Source organism: Anthonomus grandis, chromosome 9, assembly GCF_022605725.1.
Source record: "Anthonomus grandis grandis chromosome 9, icAntGran1.3, whole genome shotgun sequence".
Classification (NCBI taxonomy): domain Eukaryota; kingdom Metazoa; phylum Arthropoda; class Insecta; order Coleoptera; family Curculionidae; genus Anthonomus; species Anthonomus grandis.
The window spans coordinates 30,302,435-30,329,345 of record NC_065554.1 but is presented as its reverse complement, the minus strand read 5'-3'; the positions used below and the strand labels follow the sequence as shown (position 1 = coordinate 30,329,345).

The 26,911-nt window shown below is 33.0% G+C and overlaps 2 protein-coding genes across 5 annotated transcripts in view; one reads left to right on the top strand and one right to left on the bottom strand.

The window, feature by feature from the left end:
- Window positions 1-14,731, top strand: part of LOC126740120 (uncharacterized) — a 36,425-nt gene extending 21,694 nt beyond the window's left edge. For both annotated transcript variants that reach the window (XM_050446034.1, XM_050446035.1), the window contains exons 13-19: window positions 3,507-4,083; window positions 5,118-5,410; window positions 8,867-9,057; window positions 9,120-9,264; window positions 11,377-11,514; window positions 12,813-13,158; window positions 14,434-14,731. In XM_050446034.1, the coding sequence (XP_050301991.1) occupies window positions 3,507-4,083; window positions 5,118-5,410; window positions 8,867-9,057; window positions 9,120-9,264; window positions 11,377-11,514; window positions 12,813-13,150 (1,682 nt within the window). In that variant the 3' untranslated portion in view covers window positions 13,151-13,158; window positions 14,434-14,731. The remainder of the gene's footprint in view (window positions 1-3,506; window positions 4,084-5,117; window positions 5,411-8,866; window positions 9,058-9,119; window positions 9,265-11,376; window positions 11,515-12,812; window positions 13,159-14,433) is intronic.
- Window positions 14,732-14,776: 45 nt separating this feature from the next.
- LOC126740246 (transmembrane protein 47) overlaps window positions 14,777-26,911 on the bottom strand; it is a 63,342-nt gene continuing 51,207 nt past the window's right edge. For all 3 annotated transcript variants that reach the window (XM_050446182.1, XM_050446184.1, XM_050446183.1), the window contains 3 exons: window positions 26,756-26,905; window positions 26,634-26,705; window positions 14,777-21,598 (listed from right to left, as the gene is read on the bottom strand). In XM_050446182.1, the coding sequence (XP_050302139.1) occupies window positions 21,438-21,598; window positions 26,634-26,705; window positions 26,756-26,905 (383 nt within the window). In that variant the 3' untranslated portion in view covers window positions 14,777-21,437. The remainder of the gene's footprint in view (window positions 21,599-26,633; window positions 26,706-26,755; window positions 26,906-26,911) is intronic.

Genomic DNA, 26,911 nt, shown 5'->3' with positions numbered 1-26,911 from the left:
TATAAGACATATTATAAATCTACTAAATGCAACATTAATTTGGGTTGTCTTTATCTATATTTATCATGAATTTTATGTATAAGAAACATTGTTTTTAGTATTCTGTGTCATTTTATATATATATATATATATACTTAATGTTTTTTTTGCATTTTCATAAAAAAATGTAAAAAAGATGGGACGCCACTGGAAGTATGATTTATTACATAGTGATTGTTGTGTTTTTTATTAGCAATTTAAAGTTGAAAACTTTCATTTAAAGCTGGCAATTTGCAATAATTATATAATATATGAAGTCAGGCACATTATATTAACACGTTAACGACCATGTGCACCATATTGGTGCACACCCTGGTTTCTACACAGACCATGTGACCCTATTTGGGCACAGTGGATTGTAATGTTCCAAGTCGTGTGGGTCTAATAGGGACGCAGCTACGTGCTTTTTATATGTATTGTTTGGTTGGTCTGGTCCCTGGGAAATAAAAAATTGCATTGGGTTGAGATTTTTGTAATGTTTTTTAAATTTTTTTATAGTAATTCAAAAAATTGTGAATTTTTAACTTTATCAGCGAAATTTGTACCATTATACCATATAACAGTTTATTACTACATTTTTAAGTTTAAAATTGCAAACGTGGCAACAAAATGTTCTAAAAAAATACGGCGACGGATCATCAGCCACGGAATTTTTTGTTTTGATTTTAAGGTTATACATATTTAATATTTTTTAATAATTTATTTGGGTTTATATATAAAAAAATATGTCTCGTAAATATCTAAATGATGAACAACTTCAACAAATCTTGGAAGATAGCGATTTTGAATGTAGTGAGATCGAAAGCACCTTTGACGATTCAGATGCGGATCCCACATATGAGGCAGATGGTGAGTCCAATACATGTAGTGATGAGGTTATTTTGCCAAGTAAAAAAAGAAAAGTGGGACCTACACCTGGGTCCAGTAATAGACCGGATTTACCTGGCCAAGATTCTAGTGACGACGAACCGGAAAACGAATCTGGTTCTCCTGTTTTTGCTCCACGTAATAGTAATTTCGTATGGAGTGATGTTTTTATATCTGATAAATTAAACGAATTTATGTTTTCTGCAAGACCAGGATTGCGACAAGAAGAAATAGATCGCCTTAAAGGCCATAAACCTATTGATTTTTTCCTATTATTTTTTGACGAGGAAGTTCAAAAAATACTGGTTACGGAAATAAACAAATACGCTACAGAACAAACAATAAAGGGTATATGTGAAGAGTCAATCACTGAACACTCCATTTTGGCTAAGTGGTATGACACAAATGAAAATGAATTTTTGCATTTTTTTGGTCGTATAATCTTGATGAGACTTGACCAAAAACCTACGATTAGAGATTATTTCAGTAAAAAGATTCTTGATAAAAGTGGTGTTCCAAAGTTAAGCCACATAAGTAGAAATCGGTTTTAGGCATTGCTACATTGTCTGCATATTTCTGATAATGAAAATTGCCCACCAGGTGACAGATTATTTCTCCACTTGTAAAAATGTTAAATAAAAAATTTCAAAACATTTGCAGTCCGAAGGAAAAAGTATGCATTGATGAAACAATGGTTCCATTTAGGGTACGGTTAAGCTTCCTGCAGTACATTCCAGGGAAGAGGCACAAATACGGCGTCAAACTATTCAAACTTTGTGTTGATGGGGGCTACACTTTTGCGATTAAAATATATGGCGGTGGTGGTGGAGGGCAAACTTTTGATAAGCAATTAGCTACAAGGGTTGTCATGGAACTATTGGAACCTCTTCTGAATACGGATAGAACCCTATTTACCGATAACTTTTATACAAGTTTTGGTCTAGCACATGAGCTAAATCAAAACCAGACACATTTAGTTGGCACTCTGCGTCAAAATCGAAAACTCAATCCAAAGGCAGTTGCAAGTGCCAAATTGAAATGAAGATGCAAAAAAGCAACACGAAAGTCGTAGTTGGAAAGTGGAAAGACAAGCGCGATGTTTTATTTCTGACAACGCAAGCTATCCCAGAAATGGTTGAGGTTCCAACAAGAAGAGGTAATATTTTAAAACCATCAACAATAGTGGATTACAATACAGCAAAAGGCTTTGTTGATATTTCAGATCAAAAAGCTGCTTATAGTTCTCCAGTACGGCGCGGAGTCAAATGATATAGAAAAATTGTCGTCGAACTATTGACAAACACTGTTCTAGTCAATGCCTTGGTCGTGTTCAAGGAAGTAACTGGAAAGAACATGAGTGTGACAGAATTTCGCGAGAATATCGTTTGTGCTTTGTTGGACAACGAATCCAAAAATAACATACAAGTGCAACATATTTTAGAGGAGAAGCAGACTCGAGGAAGGTGTTCAACTTGTTATAAACAGTTTGCAGAAAGAGAAGGGCGCCAATCAGCTATGAAAAATGCGAAAAAAATACATTCATTTTGCCCTGCATGCTCTGAAAATATTTCATATATGTGTGTAAAATGTTTTTTTGAAATCCATACTGCTTCCATTAAAAGCAATAATGGTTAGTAATTATATTTTTTGTATGATTAGAATATTATGTTATGTTTATAATGAGAATTGTGAGTTTATTTTGTTAAAATAAAATGCAAAAGAAACATTTCTGGGTGTGGCCCAATATGGTATACATGGTCTGTGGTAAACTTAACTTATTTTGTCTTCTGCTCAGACCGCGTGTACCAAATTAGTGCGCATGTTTTTTTTTACAAAAAACTCCTTTCCATCAACTTATTTCTCAAAAAAGTATATTATGAAACTGTCTTTTACCAAGATTTAGGAAAAAAATACCCTGATCCAGGAGTAAAGTTTCAAATACTAGGGCTGGTCGTTAACGTGTTAAAACATATAATGTGCAGCACGACCCACGATTATTAAAAGTCACAAGTAAATGTCACAAACAAATTAAAACAAAACAAAAAACTGAGTAAAAAGGCGATGGAGCAAGATCCAATTTTGGCACCACAATAATGGCGTCCTATCGATTTGCGTAACACGACTGCGCTTGGTCCGTTAACAGCTCTTACGGGTCCTCTCTTTTTATCTCATCTAAGGTTCTAAGGGTAAAATAAATATTAGTCATCAAGCGGCGTAGCGATAAGGCATGATTCACCGAAATATGTACAAAGTTACCACCTTTGTACATATTTTGATACATATTAAAGAAATATGGACTTATATAATTTATAAATCTGTTAATCTAATAAAGAAAACAAAGAGAATGTAAACAAACTGAGTACCAATAAATTTGTTGAAATAAACATTTTAAAAAAAAAGTAAAAAAGGTAAATGTAAGTATTTATATCGAATAATAGTGAATTAGCATTTTTAGAAGGAAATACTCTTTGATTATTGCCACAATGGTAGTTCCCTTGTCTGCTCTTGTTATAATTACGTTCGGTTAATTAAAAAAAAAAAAATTGTTGTTTCAAATTTTGTTACTTAAGAGTTTTCTTTTTTTTTTTTTGTTGTTTTAGGTGAAAGACCGTACGGATGTCGTTTCTGTTGGAAAGCGTTCGCGGACGGCGGCACCTTACGTAAACACGAACGGATCCACACCGGCGAGAAACCGTACGCGTGCGCCGTCTGTCCCCGCGCCTTCAACCAAAGAGTGGTACTGCGGGAGCACATCCGGTCCCACCATTCCGGTCCGGACCCGAAATACTCGCAGAGCATGACGCCCTATTGTTGCGCGGTCTGTTCCGACATGTTCGCCACCTCGCAGGATCTCATCCTGCACCTGATCCATCACTGCGACATGAACACGGCGATGAAGAGGCAGCCGCAGGTGGGGCCGCGGAAGTACAAGAGACGCAGGAAGTTGAAGCCGCACGAGTTGGAGATCATCACGCATCACGCGGGGGTCATGGACGAGTCGGGTTACGGAGGACAGATGAACCAAGAGGGGGAGGAGGAGGAGGAGGAAGAGGAGGAGGAGGAGGAGGTGGTGGAGCAAGAGTATGAGGAAACGATCATGTGCGAGGAGGATAAGGAGACCAGGAGGCGGATGAGGAGTACTTCTGCTCGGACGTCTGTATCGTCTCCGAAAACGAGGTAATGAATATTTATCTCTAAAGAATTTTATTACTTATTTTATTGGGTACTAGCTGAATGCTCGCGTGGAATTTGAAAATAAAAGAAAAATATTTTGTTATAATATTTTGTTCTTGTTTTTTGAAACACATAAAACAAAAAACAAAACTCTGACAAATTTGAAACTCTGTTTCCACTAAGCAGACAAATGATAGTCGGAGTTTCGTTTTAGTTTTTAGTGCTTTTCCACCAAACGAACTAGTGTGTTGCTTGTTTTGTGCTACAAGATTTATGGAAATGTTTAATAATAAAGTTGATTTTTTTATCATGGTTGGCGCTTGGTTTGTATTGCGTTCTATGAAGCAAAAGTAAGTAGAGTTACTGAAACAGAGGAGAAATAGGTTTTTTCTATTTAAAAAAACCTATTTTTTTCCCTTTTAACCTTTGGAAAGTCCCTACTAATTTCAGTTGTTTTTTTTTTCAATTTTTCTTTAAATAGTTTAGCTATAATATTAAGATGCGTTTTACGTGAATAACCCTGTGTATTATTTTGGCAGATTCCTTTCGAATTAATACAGTAGTATACCTATATTTATACTGCATTGTATATCTATTGATAAACGTTTCGTATCAACTTACCTGTTGTTTATTTTTATTGTTTTATACCACGCTATTTTATTAAATACACCCCTACACACAAACAGCTGAAAAGCAACTAGGTGCTGTTTCCACTATACAAACTCCAGTTCTTAAACACGTGAAACCCTTTGAAGTTTACCGCTTTCGAATGGGACCCGAAAAACAAAACAGCAACTGTCGCAAAAACTTCGAGTCTTCAAAAAGTTTGCGAACAGTTGCAATTTGGTTTTTTCGACACAAGTTTGTGTTTTGTAAAACCGGCATAATGGTTACACGGAGGCTTCGCCACTGGTATATCTAAACTTTACTCAATCATACACTTATCTTAAGTAATGAAACATCTGGATGATCTGGATGATGGGTCGAGTTTAATGTGGATTATGATTTAACTCTAAGATTCATTCGGATCGTTTTAGTTTTAGCGAATCAGTGTCGGAAATGTACAGCGGCCTGACGACGATGGAGGGTAACGTCGAGTCGTCGTCCTCATCTTTGACCCATTTGGGCAAATCGCCCACGACGACGACGACGAAAATCAAACTGCAAAAGAAGGGAAAAAGTGACGTGAATGCCGCGATCGTTGTACCCTCGCGGCCGAAGATGATTCACACGCAAAAGACGCGAGTCGCGGTTGACGACGGCCGGGTCAGGCACAAAACGAAAACTTTTGTCACCAGAACGCAACCGACCGAAATTAAGTCTTCGACAGGTAAAATTTATTTTTCTTTTTTTTTGTCACCTTAAATCTTATAAGAAAATCTCATCCATTTTTCACAAAGAGACCGACGTCATACAACAGACGAAAAACAATGAAAAACACAGAGTCACGGTCTCACAACATTTACTTAAATCTACACGTGTTTCGCTCTATTCAGAGCATCATCAGGTCTAAAACAATAATAATTAGTATTGAAAGAAAAAAGAGGACATTAAAAAGACTAAAACCTTAAAAAGCCACTAACGTTGGCAAAACAGTAAATAAACATACATTTAAGGTTAGGATGACTATACAGTTATTTAGAACCAAAAAATAAAAAATTGTAAAATATCACACCTATTGGGAATCGAACCCGCGACAACAAGCTTACAAGCCAGAGACTATAACCTATGGGCTACCGGAACACTGAGAAGAAGTTCAAAACATTTGTCGTTAAGCCAAGGCATTTTAACACAATATTAAACTTATTTCAGTTGGAAGAAATTATGTAAATATAAAATTGATTAAATAAGATTATTAAAAATAAGGTTGGGTTCAAAATTAAATACGTCGTTAACACAGACAAGAACAGGACTCTTCTTGGCTTTAGTAATTTCCATCCTCTCCAGAAGGTCAAGCTTTTTCCCTTTAGGGCATTCATGAAGTATTTCAGCTCCGACCTCTGGAGAAAAGTGATGTGTGGAAGCTAACAGGTGATTCGCAAACGCTGACTTTGTATCACGGACGTCTGTATTTTTAAATTTCTCAAACAACGCTACATGTTCTTTTACGCGTGTAGAAATTTTTCTTCCAGATTGGCCACTATATACAATAGCGTCACAATCCCCACATTTCAAAGAGTAAACCCCTGATTTCGAAAAGACATTTGCCTCGTCTATCACGCTCACTAACTGTTTTTTTTTAATTATTCGCGGTTTTGAAAGCGATTTTGATATTAGAGGTCTTAAAAAAATTAGCTAAATTTATTGAAATTGAGCCGAAAAAGGACAAAGATCTAAAGGACTTTTTGTCGTCTTTCTCATGAAGAAGATTGTAAGTCAATCTTGTTAACTAATTAATTGTTGTAGGTGTAAAATGGCGTTAATAGGTTTGTTCTCACTGTAAATTTCGAACAAGTGTCAAACTATTTCCAAACCATTCTCGATGGGCATGCGTAAAATATTACAACTTCTGATCAATTTGAAACCGTCTGTGCGAACATCAAACACGGCTTGGAGTCCATTTTATAAGAAAAACAACAGAAATAACCTCACTTTTTTATGCCAACGGAAAAATAAGTAAAACATAAACAAAAACGAATTTAAAATACAATCTTAAAATAGGTGTATATTATTAATAGAGTTTAAAATTATGTGATTGTTTGCTACCTATTAAATTAGGACACAATTTCATCTAAATAGTTTGATTTTTGGGCCTTACCCGTTCTTCAGCTGAATCTTCAAAAAATCTGTGTCGGAATCTGAAAACTCTAATAATTCATTCTTTTGACGATTCAAAATCACTCATTTTCTTAATGTATATTTTTAGACTATTCCAACAATTTCAAAACGAATATTTTAGGGATTATACAAAACGACAAAATATAAACAAAAATTTAGAGGTTATGTTAATATTCAGAAGATCGGCGTTGATAGGCTGCACGAATTCTCTGACACTTTGCTTGAAATAAATCCGAAAACAAGTCAAAATCAAATGACGATCAGAAAATTCTGTGCGAACGCATTTCTCTATTGCGCACGTTTATTTGTCGAAAACTTATTTTTTACTGCTGTGAGAACAAACCTAATATGATTGAATCCATTTGTGTTTAATTCCATGTACCTCTAAAAATTCAAAACATTATTGTGAGAGGCTAAGTTAAGTGTATTATTAAATGCAATTTCTTAAGGTTTTTAGTTGTGTAAAGTTAACATACCTTTTGATTTTTGTTGTGTGCTTCTTTGTCATGAACTAATCTGTGCAGTGAATAAATTAGTTATTTCCTGAGTGTTCTCAATTAAAAACTGCAGCTTGAAAAAATATACAAACAGTTCATTGACATACAAAGAAACTCTGAATTAGTATCAATAGAATTTTAATAATAAGAAATTCCTGGTTTGATAAGGACGCGTTTCATTTCGCTGGTGAATATTAAAGAATTAGAACGCTAATTATGAACGTTATGCGACACTTAGACTTTTTAAAAAGTACAACCGACAGAGTGACAGGTTATAAATCTAGTACAATACAATAATTTAATAGTTCACAATAATCTTTTATAATCTTAAAACTAAGGGTTTATATAGATATATGCTGATGTAGCCCACCACTTTGTGGAGATTCAGCAGTTCTCACGATGATCTTTTGGTTAGCTACGGCATTGGAAAACTTTTTCCACTCTTATTAGGTACATCATTATAGTATACCGGGTATAGTATAGCGGAACATAGGAAAGAAATCCCATATAAATTTTAAGGGGGTCAATTATTGGCTTCCCTGTACATTTTACAGAAACAATGTAAGATAACTTTTTGAAGAGACCAATCTGGCAAACCCTCGTGCAAAGTTTCAAAAAATTTTAATAAGCGAATCTTGAATTATTCAATTAAATGTAATTGCAAAATTTCCAAATTTTCGGTTCAGGTAAAACCAGCCACCAGCAAACAATTTGTTATAAGGCTTTGTCAAATCTGACGTACAGCCGAATACAAGAAAGGTTTTTTTTTTTAAGGAATGGGTTTGGTGGGGAAATAAACTGAAAACATTTATGCCACTTAATTATGGCTATTTTTTCGTCGATTGAATAATTCATACTTGTTTTCAAATATCGACTGTCAGTGATTTATTGACACTTTTCCTCACGTCAGTGACAATATTCATTTTACTGGTGCCCGTTTGCTTATTAAAATTTTTTGAAACTTTGCACAGGTTTCTTCAAAAAGTTATCTTACATTTTTTCTATAAACAGTACAGGAAGCCAATAATTGACCCCCTTAAAATTTACATGGGATTTCCTATGTTCCGCTCGGCGACGCACCACCTGGTATAAGGAGATTTGTAAGTAGTTTTAGTTTAATTTTAATCTTCTCCCGAAAATGCTAATATCGCTAGCGAAAAACGTGTCGAGAGTAAAAATGAAAAGTTTTGGTTTGTGGTAAAACTGTCTCATAATTTGAGTGTCACACCAAAGATTTTAACCATAGGACTATTGATTTTATTTAGTTACCTACTTTTATGTGATGAAAAATTGGCCAAGGTATTTAAAAACAGTGAAAAGTCGAGTTATCTGTTTACTGTACTTGGTAGCAAATTGTAAATAACAAGAATTTATCATTAATATTTTCTACGATTCTACTATGAATATTCTGAACAAGACATGGGAAAGACACTCTCTTAAATTTTATCTTAAATTTTAATAGTGAATTACTTACTCACAGTTACCCAATGCCACATTTTCTCCGATTTTAGGCGAAAGAATCAGACCGAGAACCAAAAACGTGAATTATCACATTTTAAATCCGGAAAAATTTCCGCTCGCTACATTTCCCACCTCGTCTGACCAACAGACTCAGGAGGCGGTCAACAGTCTGTTGAACGCGACCGCTTTACTAGAAGCCACCCCGCAAGAGGACGCCAATGGGCATTTGTACACCGAAGAGGTTAAAACCGTTTTTTCTGTTTTTTTTTTTTAATTTGACAGTATATTCATAATAATGTTTAGGTGATTGATCAGGCGCCGGATGTCGCCGCAGAGCAAATAGTCGAGAGTCAAACCATCAGCGAGGAAGTACCGGTTCCTGTGGGTATTATTGCCGTAAGAACTCGAAGAAACAGCGGAAAAAATTCTAAGAACGTTATTGGGCCAGGTAGGATGATTTGTTTTAGTGTAGATGTGTTGTTTTTTTTTTGTTTACTAAACTACGCATCGCACATCCCCAAGAAAAGTCTTATAGAAGTAAAATAAAATTACGTTTATTTTAAAACTAATGTAGCAATAATCGTAGTTTTCTAGGCAAATAATTTGTTGAAATAATTAGTTAGCAGTTTATTTCTTCTAACTAAGCCTCCTAGTAGCTATACTTACTTGACCCATGTTTCAACTTTTTCTTATTTCATATATTTTTTCACGCAAAAACGGTACTAAGAATGAAATTTGCTTGAAAATTTATTTATTTATTCAAAATTCTGTCAATATCAATTTATGTACATATGTACACAAAGCCTACAAAAACGAAATCCTGTTGTGTCTGTGAAAATTGCTCTATATATCTATATAAATATAACATGCATGTATAAGCAGTAACTTATTAACAAAAATTACCTTTATAATACTTCTAGGAAAAACATAATTAATTATATCCATATTATAGGATACGAGAGTTGTATTTAAAACATTGACACTAATATGATACATTTTTGCATAAAAAACTATTTAATCTCTTAATTGTAAACATTTTATCGTTTTTGATATTTTTATTTAAAGTTGAAAGCATATTTATTACTTTTGACCTTATATGAGTTGCAAATCTTTGATTTGCTCTCGTATATTGAAGTGGTACATTCAGATTTCTGCTTTGTCTTGTGTTGTAATCATGATTCGAAACTATTTTAAGCTGAGAATTTTTATAGTAAAACAAAATAGTAGCATGAAATTAAGGTTTAGTAGAAAATAATCTATCCTTCTTAAATATGGTCCTTAATATGTAATTTTGCAATACACTTAGTGCGTTAAGCACCCCAAATAAGAATACACCTCATTATTGATTCAGCCAATGTTTTGTAGATCATAGTAAGTTGTTTATTATTTAGACATTTTCTCAGGTCATAAAATTTATGAATAAAGCATCCAAGCTTTTTACTAATAGTCCTACAATTTTTGATTTTTTTTTACTCAAAAATAATTGAGATAAATCCATAAAGGCTGGAATTGATTAAATAATCAATACAATAATAAGTTGTGTATCATTGACAAGTGGAAAATATGTTAATATAACTCTAAATATTCTTTGCAATTATTAAATTGTTGATCAAATTAAAATCAATAGATACCTGGAATTGACTCAAAATTTATCTTATTAAATATAAAATAAAGTCATCAAATCAATGTCTGACATAAACGAAAAAAAATCAAATAATCCTCGGCATCTTGCAAAGGATTAAAACATTCTAAGGACTTTATTGAGTTAATGCCACTTAAGATTCTTGCCAATTTGTACTCCTAAGTACTTTATTTTATCTCCCTGATTTATATCAAATACTATGTTTAATACTTAATTTATTTAAATCTGGCCTATTTGAATTATTTACTAAAAACCAATAAAGGTGGTTTTATCAGTGTTTCAAGATAATTTATATTGATTCAGCCAAATTCTGATTTTTGCTACTCCTCTCTCTGCTTTTTTTTCACAGCTTTTCAAGTGTCTTCACTAAACAGACATACTGTGTGAAATTATTTCTTCATCTATTTCGGTAATTTTTAGTAGCGAGTTTATGTAAAGTATAAATAACAATAGGCCCAAGACTGTACTTTTGGAACTCCTAATTCGATAGTAAATGTGTCACTAAATATATTCTTCATCTTTAGTATTTATTGTTTTTTAGGAAGCCTTTAATTTGACTGGATAGTTTAAACATAGCGTCTGAGTTAGACAGCAACCCAAACTGTTTTTAGTACTCAAAATATTGTAGTGCTTTAAATGTTCATAAAGCCTTACTTTTCAGTACTTACTTACATAGAAACTGCGTATCAATTTTTAGACAAATATATACAGAAGAATTAGAGTTATCAAAAAAGAAATTATTTTTTTGTTAAAACTTTACCACCCTGTAGCTCAAAATCTATCAAACGGTTCGGTCTTACGTTTATAGGAACTTTTTTGCTTAATTTCATCCAAAGGACTAATAAAAAAAAAATTATAAACTGGGGATGTGCGACATATTAGTTTTGTTGTTCTAACTTTCGTGATGGAATGTTTTAGGTAGTAAAGTTAGGTTAGTAAAAGAAGGCATGATTGTCTCCAAACTGAAAAGAAACAGTGAGAGCCAACAGGAGCCCGAATGTATTTTGCCAGACGTGCAACATTCGGAGATTGTTATCAAAGAGGAATATGTCCATAGTAAGTAGTTTGTCGTATTGCGATCGTTATTGATGCTTTATAGTAGCGGCTCGAGGGACACTTTTTCATTACATTTCGTTTATTTAATTCATAGTATCAAGAGAAGTAATGGAACAAAAGGGACATTACAATCGGGGTTTGTTGTGTCACCTATTTAAAAGATACACACTAGTTATGGGTTAAATTTTGTATTAAATGGTACAAAATACAGAAAAAGAATAAAGTCAAATATGATTATGGACCCAATACAGTAAATTTACGAATTTGGTGAATTAATGATTTTTTTCCTAATAATTTTTAAAACTTGATTTCTGGATAGGGACATTTACACTTATAATTTTAAATATATTCTAAATTCGTGGAAAACATGAAATACTTTGAAAAAACACAATATATCATCGACTGTTTTTTTGTTTATTCGAGGCAGTTAATTTTATTTCCCATTTACTCTACTTTTTCCAAACAGTTAAATTCATTTTTTGTTACTTTGTGGAAGTCGAGGTAATTTTGTTGGTCACTCAAGTAGTTTTATTTAATATTTAAAGTTTTTTTGGAAAAATAAATCGATTTCCCGATTTAAAAACAAAAAAATGACTTCAACTAACCAACTTGGAGAAATAAAATATGAGTTCACATGCCTGAAGGAAATCCCGCAATAGCTTGAACTGCCTGGAAGAAACGAAAACGGTTCTTAGAGTGTCTGAAAAATTATTGAATTCTTTTACTTTTCCAAGCAGTCAAATTCATTGTTTACTTCCACGAATTCTAATTCATTCCAGGTGTTCAAAGTCTGACTTTGACGTGAAAAAACGTAGTGTTTTAACACCATATTATACAAGAATATTCCAACAAGGATGACCATAAACAAAATTTCAAATTTTCAGTTCTTATATCTGGAATTTTTCACTTTTAATGCCTGGAAGACGTAAAAAATTACACCACGAGTCTGGAAAAGAAAAATTGTTTTCATTTAATGAAAAACATGAAAGATTACGTCAAATGCGTAGGAGGTTTGAATATTTTTAATAAGGCTTTGAACAAAATAAAAAAACCTTTGGTAAAAACAAAATAAAAGACTTAACTTACCTGAAAAAATACAATTTACCACCAGGGCCTGTTTTTGTTCATTTAAGGCAGTAGCCATTTATTTAATAATTTTTCAGTAAATTTCCCTTTTTATCACTTCCATGCTGCTTCACTGTTTCTCATAATCCATCTAACTTTTGTGACTAATCGAGCAACAAATATGCCCTCGCCCCAGTGTTGGTTGCGTTATTAATGTCGTTTTTATTCACCAGGTCAGGTCGAAGAAACCGTTGAGCATAACGTTAACGAAGAGCAACATATCGAACATCAACAGCAGCAGGCGCAGGAGGAAATGGAGGAGGAGGAGGCGGAGGAGGGCGAGGCCAAAGAAGGTCTACTCGAGCGACTGAAGGCGGAAAAGTTGGCCCAATCGGTGGGGAGCGTGATCAACGTGAAACAGGAGATCATGGATCCGAGCGCCCTCCACGAGCTCGCGGAAATTTCGATGCGACACGCGAAGAATTCGACGAATTTGTACAAGTGCGAGATGTGCGACGAAGTTTTCACGGATAGGGGACAGTTGTTGGTCCACGTTCCCATTCATATCTGATCAATCTGGTAAGATACATACATTTTAAAAGTGATGAAGGTCTTAGTCACATAGATACCTCAATTATCTCCATTTCATATAAAGTGTAAGTAATTAATATTGTCCGGCAATTTAAGATAAGGGGAACGCAGTTGTAAATAAATAATGACTGATTTCATTGCTAAAACTTTTTCAAATCGTGGTTATAAAATACTAAAAAGACTGCACGAAACAGAAGCACCCATTCGCCATTGAATACCTGAATATTAATGTATCCTTTAGCCCGTTTTTTGATTTCAGAACTAATACTATACATAGGGTGTTTTAAATAAGATGGTTAAATTGCGGCAAAGTTGGGAATTTTTGAGTTTAATAATATGCAATTTAAAAAAATTAAAAATTCCAAATATATTCGAAAAAATCCGAAGTTTTGAGAAATCGATTTTATTTTTTTCTGAGCCTATTTCTTATCCGATTTTAAAATAATTTGCACTTTTGCATTGCCACTTTTTTCTTGCTGCATGATGTAAAAGTGTGATATATAGCGTTTCTAAATATGCAATATCAAATACTTTTTCAGCATCTTAAATCGCTGTCGACAGTAAGTGTAAAAATAATTTTGCGTCTTGGTTCGAATTCCTTTCATAGCAAGATTCAATAACCATATATTAATTTAATTTTGTAAACTTACCATTTGTGGTTTTTTTTTTAATTAAATGACCCAGCTTATTGAATTAAATTTCTCTATTTTATTACAATTTCACAATGTAAATAATACTTCTTCCTTATGTAAAAATGCTTTCTTAGTGTTTTTTTTTTAATTCAAGGTGATCACTTGCTTCAAACTTAAAATTTTTAAAAACTAGTCGAAGTATTCTTATGAAACAAAAAAGTATGATATCATGGCAGGTATGTTTTAGCAATAATGCTTAAGGGTAACTAAACTAATAATGTTTGAAATATTTCGTATATGTACATATGTAGTGGTGTCCAAGGAATGAGTCTTCAAGATGATTACACTATGATTTACAAAGAATTCTATAGGTACAGCATTAGTTTCTGAAACATTGGAATTTGTATGTAGTGGTAGTCCATCAGACTACCATTCCCGTGAATTTAAATGATAACAAATACAAATTTAACTTTTACAAATTAAAAAAATCAATTTTGCATATATTTAAACAATCTTACTACAATTTTTTTATTTACAATACAATGTAACTTAATGGGAATTTTTGTCATTAAATTTTTTTCTTATTTTTGTTATAAATAAATGTTCATAATGCGACCATTTTTTCTTGCAGATTCGTCGTAAAAGGACCATATAAGAAGGCTCCAAACAGTTATTTTACTATAAGTATTCTATATTATTCGATTTATTGGTAAAAAAAAAGTAATTGTAAGATTTTTATTTTATTATGTAATTTTATTGTTTGTAAATATTTCGTATTTTATCATTTGCCGAATGCTACCTACGATGATGCTTTTGATACATTTATGTTTTGTTTGTAATTATTTTAGTTACAAATTAATGTATATAGAGCGATAGTCTTAATTAATGGGTTTATGTTTCCGCTACCCTTCATATTAAAAGAATTAACATAGTAGTGTTTTTTTTTTCTATTGCAATGAATAATAACACCTTAATACAAACAATACTTTATTCACAAAAAAATCGCCTAAAAACACAAAGCCTCGTATAAATAAACAATATCCATGTTTTGGTATCTGGCGAGTATTAGTATACCTTATAAACAACATAAGCGACGCGAATTTAACTTAATTACGGAATCTAGTAGCATATTTTATCACTAACGTTAACACCTAATTACAATTATCGTATTTACATAATTTTAATCATATCACATCGCTACGGTTATTTTTGAAAGCTGGTTAATAGGGTCGCGTGTACAAAACACCATAGTACGAAATATAAAAGGAGATTCATATACAAAAAAAAATTAATTGGAGTTGGATTTTGGTCCTGTTTAGTAATTGAACCCTATGCTGGAACAACGTTGTAACCGCCAATATGTGTAAATACGGTATTTCCGTGGAACAACGTTGTATGCGACCTAAATAATCCGCCGACAAAGTAGTGGGGACATAGGACAATTTTCTGGTGGTTTTTAGGCGCCATTTTAATTAGTCTTCAATTCATTCGTTCTGTGGAACAACGTTGTATGTATTAAAGTTTCAGACACGTGTTTTATTAATACGTGTGTTAGGTGCGCTGTTCATTGTTATAAGCCGAAATGGATGTGATGACACAGATTAATAGGGAAAAAAGGCGAAAGATGCAGATTGACAATTGGAAGCAGAATGCCAGAAAACGGCGCAGAGACAGTGGAGACGCTTACGCTTCATCTAGAAATGTCCTAATATAAATGTCTCCTAAAGATGCTTTAAAACGCCCAGATGAAGTAAGTTAATTTAAAGTACCTACCATTTAAAATTCAGTAACAGTGTTAATTTTTAGAGACGTGTATGCAAGTGTTCTCAGTCGCTTAATGGGTGCTCTGCTGAATTATTGGTGGGAAAGCACCAAATATTATTCCAAAATTTCAGACAGCTAAGTTATGATAGTCAATCACAATACCTATCACAAATTATTTCTATTCAAGAGCCGAAGAGAAGGAGGGTTGAGGAGGCAATATCCCGCCGCCAAACCACTGTGAAATACGCCATAAATAATATACCCGTATGCAAATCAACAGTTTGTTATATATTCTCAATCACCCAGAGACGACTTCAGTGCCTTGTGGATAAAATAAAATCTGGTGCAAATATAACTGACCAACGTGGAAAGCATATGAATCGCCCAAAAAAACTAAAGCTAACAGATGCAGAGAAAATATGTGAACATATTAATTCATTTTCACAGCAAGAAAATCATTATAGCAGAAATGCATCCACAAAGAACTGCCTCCCAGCTGATTGAGTATCTCAAAAATGTATAGACTGTTCTTGGAAAAATACCCACAAAGTAAAGTCTCATTAAGGACTTATCATGATATACTTAAAAGTAAATTTAACCTACGTTTTGGACTTCCCAGATCATACTGTGACAAGCTGTTCATGAAACTTTGCTTAACGAACGATGAACACGAAATAAGGGAAATCGAAAATGAAAGTAAAATCCATCACATGCGAGCAGAAGCAGGCTACCAGGCATTAAGACAAGATACCGAAATGGCTAAGATAAATCCTAATTATGTGGTTTTATGCACAGATTTGCAGCAAGTACTTTTTTGCCCAAACCTAACTCATTCATCCGCTTTCTATCAGAGGCAATTTTCTACCTATAACTATTGTGTTCATAACATGGAAAATAGTAGAGCTACAATGATGTTATAGCATGAAGTAATGGCACATCGAGGTTCTACTGAGATTGCATCGGCATTACTATTTTATGTCACCCAAAATTTCAATCGTCTTGGTCGAGGGCAGGAAAGAAAACTTGTGGTTTGGTCGGACCGATGCGTAGGACAAAATAACAATTGGATGAGATGAAGATGATAACATTGCTTCGACTATTACTGAAAGAAACATATTTTACTCAGGTGGAGCAAAAGTTTTTGATTAGTGGACATTGCTTTTTACCCTGTGATAGAGACTTTGCTCAGATTGAAAGGGTCAAAAAACTTTCCTCGGTTTATGTTCCATTCCAGTGGGCAGATGTGATTGCCAAATCAAAAGTAAACAATCTCTTCACAGTTATTTACATGCATCAGACATTTTTTAAAGATTTTACTGATGCAGAAAATTCAATTTGGAAGGATCCTAAATGCAAAATAACACAGGGAGTGTGGATTCAAATAACGTCGGATGACCTGAACAGTATCCGGATAAGAAAATCCCATAACACAATTCAACCATGGATATCGTATTCGCTAAAATCACCCAAGAAAACGATGGTTGAAGTATCTCTGAATGACCTACGGGAGGCCTATAATGAACCTCTTCCGATCAAAAAAGAGAAACTTGCCAACTTATTACATATGTGTGATTATATTCCATTAAAATATATCAATTTCTATCATAATATTAAAAGCGGTGCCTAAAAATATGTAGTTTCGTTTTATTTTTGATTGACATGAAAAATAAAAATTATTTTTTCACTTTAACTTTATTTTTAATCCTAAAACAATGTTGTAACCGACGTGGATATACAACGTTGTTTTATTGAAATAAGGAAAATATTCTCGTAAATCCGAATTCTGTATGTGGTTAAGTCTGCAATGCCTCCTATGGTTAAGTTCTTTAGTGTTATTGATATTAGCCATATAGTAAATTCATTTGATCAAGCAATCGGTTATTTTTCGATTTCCCAACAAAACAATATTTGGCGGTTACAACGTTGTTCCAGCATAGGGTTCGATTACCTTAGATACCAACTTTAGGTTAATTCACCTTGTGTAACCCAATGTCAATTACAAGTAAAAGTCTGAACATAAAAATAACTTACTGTTTTGTGGTTTCTACCCATTTAAATATTACTTTAAGCCAGTTAACAAAAAAAACTTTTCTTGGCTAGTATAAAGTACCGTGTCCTATGAACCTTAAAGTGGCTTAAAATAGTTTTTAATTAAAAAAAACATGCCAGAATAGATATGTAATTTCATAGTTAGAATATCATCAAATCATTTTATCACAACTTTTATAATATTACTTGTAAAATGAATGAATAGTTGGACCACTTGTGTTACCACAAAAAAGTTTACATGATAAATAATTGTCCAGCAACTATGCTCGATAACATAAACCCTTACGGTGTAATTTTGATATTAGCAACTTAAAAAAAAAATTATTAGGTTGTGATATATGTTTCCCTTAGCTTAGATGTACAAATACGGTAGTCAAACCTACTTACTAAATAAATTAGTCTTTATTTCTTAACTCCATGCACCTAGCCTGCCCAGGTTGCCTCTCACACGCGCTCACTCACTCATACCTTTTATATTGGTTCAAAAGAAAATTGACGAATCATTTAAAAGTTACCCCTTAAGGGCATCGTGATTAAGAATAAATGGTAACGATTAAATAAAAAAACGGTTGAGTGGATGATGTACCGCACGATAATTAGTTACAAGCGTACTATCTTGAAAAACTGATTTTTTCTTACACAGGTGAAGAATGGGGGTTGAAAAACTGCCATAATAATTGTTTTAGAGAAAATCTATAACTTTAGCGTAACGGGTAAAAGTAAAGACATGGCATGATAAATTCAAGAAAATGCATAATATACCGTAAAACGGGGCTACTAAAGTTCTCTTGGCCAGTAGCCAACGAAGACCACGAAGCTGTTGTGGTATTAGGAGATAATCTTGGATCTCACTTTTCACCGGAAGTCATTAGGGTTGCCAAAGAGAGCCACATTTATTTTGCGGGGTTTCCATCTTTTACAGCCTCTGGATGTTGGGGTTTTTGGTCCAGTAAAGAAGAAGTGGCGAAAAGTGTTAGACATATAGACAGGAAACGCAAGGCGTAAAGGAGTTATCCCTAAAGAGCAATTTCCATTACTTTTGACCAGATTATAGGATGCTATTAGTCCAACCATAAAAACCAACCTTCAAAGTGCGTTCAGAGCGACTGTGAGTAGTTATAAACAAACTGCCATCAGAACTAAATGATTCTGGAACAGTTTTAGATGCAGTTTGTTGGGAGTTTCTAAAGGAATCCAGAGCGGAAACGCAGGTTTTATTAGATTTTGGATTAATTCAGTCTGAAATTCTTAAAACTCCTGAACGTCCACCATATAAATAAACATGTGACATTTGAAGATGATGAAATTTCACTGCAAAATATTGCGACCACCTCCACGACTAGAAATGAGTCATCCGATGATATCCCACTTGCGAAACTTGCCTCCACAATAAGAGACGAAAATTTGTGCACGATTTGTAAATGCGTCACTTGTCAAGGTTGGGTGTGTGGATTGTGTAACAAAGGGTCTAAACTTAGAAGCTACGAATACCCATGTTGTGAAGATAAACATTAAGAATTTGTTTTCCTGTATGTCTTAAATCTGTTTTTGTTTTTTCAAAAATAAAGAGGGTTTTGTTTGAAGTTTATCAAAATATATTTATGTTTGAAAACATATATAATTCGTTTTTTTAACCCTCAAACTATTCAAATTAAAAAAAATCATATTGCGATGTCAAATTAACCCCTCGCGGGGACTACTTTTATTTCAAACGAAAAATAACGACATCTCAAAGAAGCCCCACATGCGGGGTTACAATTTTTTTTTTGTATAATTACATGTTTTAAAAATTTAATATTTGGTAAATTTGTAGCCAAAGGATCAATTGTTCCTATCAGATACAGCAAATGCCTGATTATTAAATATTTTAAAAATTACACCAGAAAATTTTCTAAAACCACGTCAAAGTAATCCTGTTTTACGGTACGGTTTTTTAAATTTGAGGTTAAAAAAATTAACTTATTGATCTAGATATAGCTTGGAAACCTATATCTCAAAAGAAAAACATTGGACAAAAGAGAGCTACTTCAGATACAGATTAATCGGATGAAGAAATCAGAAAATCAGTACTGCAAAAAAGACTTTTTCCAATAAATAAGAAAGATTATATCTATCATTATAGATCAGGAGAAAATTATTGAATCGGCGATAGGCACAAAAGAGTATTTAACTGAAGACGATTTTCAATTATATTGAGATTCAATGGACTGAAGAAAACGATTTTTAGTAATCTAAAACAATTATTTTGGCCTCAAATTGCCGGTAAACAGTATTCCACCCTTCACCTTTCCACCTCTACAAACATTAAGCTCTCAAATTGTTTGTTGTCCCAATATTACAGGCTGACCTTCCCAACCACAGTGTTAAGTTTACTTTCGCCTGTAAGGCATTTTCTCCTAAAAAAAATTTGCACGCCTGCTCTAAATGTGAAAAAAAAATGAAATATGCTACTAAACGGTTTGAAATACAGGAGGCTCATTTAACTTTAAGGCAAAGTAGGTTTTTTTGTACCTCCAGAGAGTAATTTTTTTTATTAATGATTAAAAGTTTAAATTTATGTGTCGATTCTTACATTTATAAGTTTTTAAATCTCTGGTAGTTGCTTTTAGGCTTAAAATTTGGAAATTCAGCAACGTAAAAGGGTCTAACCAAAATATTTTGATTCTTTTGGCATTTCCGGTTATACCGAGAGTATAAGTCAACGTGATATTCTTAACTAAATTTATGTATGTATGTATTATTTCCTATAATCAAGTCAAATGGTTTTTTGAGAACAATTTTATGTAAAAAATAATTTTATTAAATTTTTTTTGTAGATTGTAAATTATGTCCTTAAAACATCGGAGATGGGGCTTGTAACGTCGAAGAATAATGTTTTTTATTTTGTGAATTTTCATAAAAATGTTGAAAAAAATAGTGTGTATTCATATTAATATGTTATATGTTCTGTTTTCATTCATTTTTATATTTTTTCTAAAGATCTAATTAAAAAAAATATAGTATATAATCTTGTATATTTAGTAAATTGTGCAGGTGCAATTGTTTTAGATTTTCTACATACCTTAAAATGTTAAAACTAAATTACCATTCCAGTTGAGGAAGTTGACATTTACTGCCAGTATAAGTGAAAATGTAAGTTCTTTATATTTCTTCTGGATTATTGGGACACTTGTAATCTCTTATATATTCCAAACATGGAAGTCATTTTCTTTTAGGCCTATAAAGGATTCAGTTATTTAAATTTTTTCTTGGTATAAACTTTATATTATTTCAGGCAATTTAAATATTTATTTATGTCCTCTATATATTTGAATTAATTTTTTTTTATATGATTTAATAATAGTAAGCATATTTCAATTTTTCTCGTATTATCGTGCGGCTCACGAGCATTAAAACAAAAAATCTAATCAGTTTGACCCCAATTTTTCAAACTAAATAAGAGAGCTACATAATATTATATATATGTATCGAGGTTACCGCTTAAAATGTCACTTTTAAGCCGAAAATAACTAACAACTAACAAAAAAAAAATAAATAAATAAACGTCTTATACAACCTATTTTGTACATTAAATCCCGGAATGAAACTGAAACAGTTATCCATATCAAACTGACCAGGTAAACAACGTTCACTTTTACAGGCAAGCAACTCACGCACACTCAGTGGTTCCTTCCTCTCGAAGGTGTAAAAGTCAAGTTTTATGGTCTCGAATTGAGAGATCAAAGGAACCGCTCATTCACACGGACACCGTGATCAGCTGTCGGAGACTCGGCGAGACTCCGCAGATGATCAGAGGACAACGTCGGGCAGACTGTGCGGCCACTAGGCCCGCGAGTCGTTTTCGTGCACGATTTTTCGCTCTTTGTAGTAAATTTCCTCGCTCTCCTTATCGCACATCAGTAGCACGACACCGCTAAAGAGGAAAATGGCGACGCCCCAACCGACGCCGTACGCCCAACCGAATTCCCATATTGACCGATTACCTGGAAAAGGGAAATTGATAAATACCGTCTAATAAGTTCGTTCAGTTTAGTTTTGCTAATTCTCACATTATCTGGACAACACTTATGTATATAGTGCTTTCATTTCAAAACGATCCACCCTTAATAACTTTCTTAAAAAAAAAAAACACGTCAAATTAGATACACAGGGGGGCGTTTAATTAGGCATTTACTGAAGTTCCGTCAATCACCTCCTCACCTCCAGCTAACCTCACTTTAATATGTCAAATGGGAACCCGCATCGTGTGATACATCATAGTAAGGAGCGTAAAATTCTCTATTCAACGATACCAAAAAAAATGAAATCGGTAAATGTGTAAGCAAATAGTTAGCGAAAATGTCTAGAAATAATGAATATTTTATTTATGCCAAACTTTGGTATTTTAAATGAATACTTTTAGTGTGGTACCTACATCATTTTAAAATTCTTACATTTTTTATAATAGATCATCAAAAAAAAAAATACAAGCAAGTACTAGGACAATTTGCTATGGATCCAACTGTGTCTATACCAAAGGCCGCAAAACTAACAAATATTTCCACTGGTTCCGTACATAAAGTTAAAAAAAAAAAATAAGTTCTTTCCTTATAAAATTCATATTCTTCATGAACTCGGAGAATGATTTTGATAGGAGAATTCAATTTTGTGAAGTGATGTGCCAGCAAATTGACGACGATCCCCATTTATTGAAGAACATTTGCTTCAGTGACGAATCGACCTTTTTTTTAAACGGCCTGGTGAACAGACATAATTGTAGATACTGGGATAATGAAAGTCCGCATGTTTTTCGGGAAGGCCATACCCAATATCCCCAAAAAATTAATGTTTGGGCAGGAATTTATGGGAATGAAATAATCGGGCCATTTTTTTTTGGAAGAAAATTTGACTGGCGAAATTTATTTAAACCTTTTAGAAAATGCAATATACCCTTCCATCATCCAATCTATGGAAAATCAAGTAGATCAACATGGTGCTATATTATTGAATGAAAATAATATACATTTTCAGCAGTTTTTTTTTTTTTTTTTTTTTTAAGAAAGTTATTAAGGGTGGATCGTATTGAAATGAAAGCACTGTATATATCTGGAAATTTCACTTTGGTCCAGGCTAATTGTAATGGTTCAAACCAAAAAAAAAATCTTATCCAACGACTGGATGGTTAGGAGAAATGCCCCAATTGGTAATTTTCTTTTGGGGATTGAAAAGAGGAAGAAATCAGACTATTCCTATTTCCGGGGAAAGTTTGACGTCAAAATTACCCACAAATTGACCTTTTTTTGAGTAAAATATGTGATTTCCTTGCTACAAAATAAATAAAGGAAGGATCTATCCTAAATCCACTTATTCTGTTTCTTCCAGGCACTTTTGCTAGAAGCACTTTAATATCCTGGAAAAAACAGACAAGGAAATTACTTGTTTTCCACGTTTTTGACCTACAACACTTCTTCCAGGCTTTTTACTCTTTGCACGGTGAAAGGTTTTTTTATTACTTTCGAAAAGATAAAATTATTCTTCTCCCAAGAAGATTCGTTGCTTGTACTTGAAAAGTTTTGGACAAAAAGGGAATAAAACTAACCTTAAAAGTTAGAAAAAATCGTAGAAAACTTTAAATTTCTAAGATAAACTGCTCATATCTCTGAAACCAAAAAAACTACAGGTTTGAAAATTGACATACAAATTCTTCTAATAAAATAATTGACTTTTCCAAAAACATTGAAAAATTAAGCTTAAAAACTTAGTTAACAAAATATATTCTCGGAAGAAAATGCAAGATCACAAGATCTTCTAATAAAATCATTGGACGCGTATTTTGCCAATTTTTCCTAAAAAAAAACCTTTAAGAGTGAATAGCATTATCCTTGAAAGTTTGGAAAAAATCATAAAAAAACAAAATGCTCATGTCTCTAAAACGAAGAAACTTTAGAGATTTGAAATTTGGACCATAAATTCTTCAATTAAAATCACTGAACACGTATTTCAGCATTTCTTCCAAAAACTCTCAAAAATAGTTATAATTTCTAGGAAGAAAATACTGTGAAATCAAAAACTGCAGACTTAAAATTTGAAACACAAAATATTCCAATTAAATTATTGGATACGTATTTTAGCATTTTTTCCGAAAATGTTTCAAAGTTAATAAAATGGTTTCTTTCAAGCAAATGTATTTCACCTTTTGCATCATGAAAGATGGTGCAAACGTAATGCATTACTGTAGAAAAAAACAAGAAATATTCTTCGACCAAGCAGATTTTTATTTTTCTAGGAAATATTCAATTTATTCCAGGCACTTAAGTAGTTTTTCATCTTCATGATCCTGAAAGAGTCAGAAACATCGATCTGCTAAGGAGATGTTTTTTTTAATCTAGGTTTTCTTTTCAGGCAGTTTTTTAACTCCTAGCATCATGACAAGTTATCTAAGAAATATAGAATTTATTCCAGGTAGCTAAAACAGAGTTTTTTAATTCTTCCACGCAGCAAAAATGTCTTTGATACCCTAGAAGAACCAAAAACGTTGTTTTTCCGAAGAAATTCATTTTTTCTTCAAGTTTTCGTAATATACCAGTTTTTTACTTCTTGCCTAAATCTCCATTTTCCTGGAAGCACCAAACATATTGTTCTGGCAAAGAAGTTCTCTCTTTTACAAGTTTTCAAATTATAACATTTTTTTAAAGAATTTGTTCTTTAGTCGTTGGGTCATAAACGGTTATTGCACTACTCTCTAACAAGCACGAAATATACTTCTACCAAGAAGATTTCTGATCTTCCAGGTCTATCGAATTTACAATTTATTTCAGGCAATTAGAACGAGGCTTTCTACTTCTAGTCAACAAAAACGTCTTTATTATCCTGGAAGAATCATAAACATTGTTCTGGCAAGGAGATTCTATCTCATGCAGGTTCTCGTAATATAACAGTTATACTAGGCAGTTATTTTTCACTCTTTGCATCCATCATAAAGAGTTATCATATTATCTTAGAAAAAACAGAAACATTGTTCCGCCAAGGAGTTACATCCTGTAAAAAATTGTAACCAATTAACTTGCGCCCTTCTGTATTCTATTTATAAGAAAATCATCTATAGCAATCACTAAATAGTAATGAAATAAACTCGGACACAGGGGTCAAATTTATTTTAATATGTAGTAACTAGTCCGATTTTACCAATTTGAACTTAATTTCTACCCTTGACTTGTATCATTTAGTGTTGTTCTCTGCTTCTTTTTTCTTTCTTTTTATTAGTGAATAAACAAGGTAGGAAGTTACTAGCTTGTAATTTTAGTGTAAATTAGGTTTAGTTGGTAAGTTTTTATAAAGCTTATTGTTTCTGTTTCTTTTTACAGTGGATCTGATTTTGTCTAGTATGGGCGAAACACGGGTAATCCTTTGACTTTTATTTTAATAAATTTGAGACCTGTGACTTAGAGTTTGTTTTATTACTATTTAATGTAAGCCGGGCTCTTTGAGACAAGATGGACTATTCCTTGAGTAAAAAAACTTAATTCCTATAAAAAATATTTTATTTATAAAAAATGCATCTATAATAGTTGAATAAATAAATTCGACCTGATTTAAAGTTAAATTTTTTTTTTTTGATTGTCTCCTGAAACTGTCTCTGAAATTCATTGACGGTCTTCTGTATTTTATTTATAAGAAGTTTATCCTTAACTGATAGTAAATTCGACTTATAATACAATTAATGAATTAATTTGCGGTCTTTTATGCCTCTTTTTCTAGTGCATTAAAAAATCCCAATATTATTTCTATATGGAAAAAAAACATGGAATTACAGACTCATTTCCCTACTGTCCTGGAAAACTCCTGGGTGTCTTCATGCTCATTATTGAACCCCAGTTTAGTTGTGATGTTTGGCATTTGACTCGGCTAATTGTTATCTTGTAAGTTTTGGCTGGATTAAAGCCGTTGCATAAAATTCTGATTCCTAAATTAACTAATTATAATTTTACAGACTCAAGGTTTTTTTCACCAAAGGGCACGTGTTGATTCAAAGCAAAGCTAGAACCCTTTACATGAACGATTTTCCACTTTCGTGTCCATCGACACAGTTTACCCGTTACGTACTAATGTCACTTTGACTGCCTGGAAGAGTGTTCTAAGTATTTTTTAAACCTCATACGTTCTGACGACACAACAAATTCACCCAAACTCACTGTTGTTTTTTTATACAAAACTTTTGGTGTGCCACTCAACATAGTTGCATATTTTTCTTCTGAAGTGTATGTAGTTTTTACGAAAAGTTTTTAAAAAAACTCAATTTCTATGCAAAAGGTACCTCAGAATTAAAGGGCTTTTTTTTGTGAATTGGCTGAATTCGGCCCTGGCTTTGCTACTTTCCAAACGTCAAGCCCGAAAGGTGGTTGTATACAAAATTTTAAAAAAGCGACGATAATAAGACGTTTAGAGGAACTACAGGTTGAAATAACTACACTGATTCAATATTTAAATCATTAGATTTGAAAAACGCATCTGTTCTTATTATGCTGGACTACTCTAGAGCATTTAACACTTTAAACGATGAAATGTTGTTGGCAGTATTGCAGTATATTGGGTTGTCTGACATGGCATAATTAAATCATATTTAACAGATAGGTTTCAAAGAGTTTCAATCGGTGACTCTGTTTTAAGTAGTGTAAAAATAACAGCTGGTGTTCTGATATTCTATTTACACTTGTACAATTTTTTTGCCAAAATACAAAAATCATTGGTAATAAAGCCGAATTGATCAATTTAAATATTCATTTCGTTAAACCCCAGACATGCCTCATACTCTATATAAGTATGTACAGTGGGTCGCGTTGTCCTCCTATATAGAGTGGACTGAAGACATGAAGATGAGATCTTGGTATAGATTTGTACAAAAGTGTAGGGATTTAATAGATTGTCCTTGTGAAGTGTATTTTTTAGTCTATAAATCAACAATATTATGGTGTATGGAGAGGTTACATGCTTTAAATGAACTTTATAGGTCTGAAGGGAATGTGTGACCATTATACTCACCTTGCTTGCCGGCATCTAGTTCGGCAGCAAAACATACTGGATATATTATTAGGGCTATTAATATGGCTGCAACTAAAAAAAAAAATTGTCAAAAATGAATTAAAGCATCATGAAAAACTTACATGCAATGCCCATGACTATAACAGCGAATCGGTAGTATTTGAATTTGGTGTGGTGGTCCTTCGTTCGTAGTCCTAATCCAGTCAAAACGGTTGCTACTAAGTCAGTCAATAGTGTTATCACACACAGTGCCGCAGAAGCCTTGATATATGCTAAAA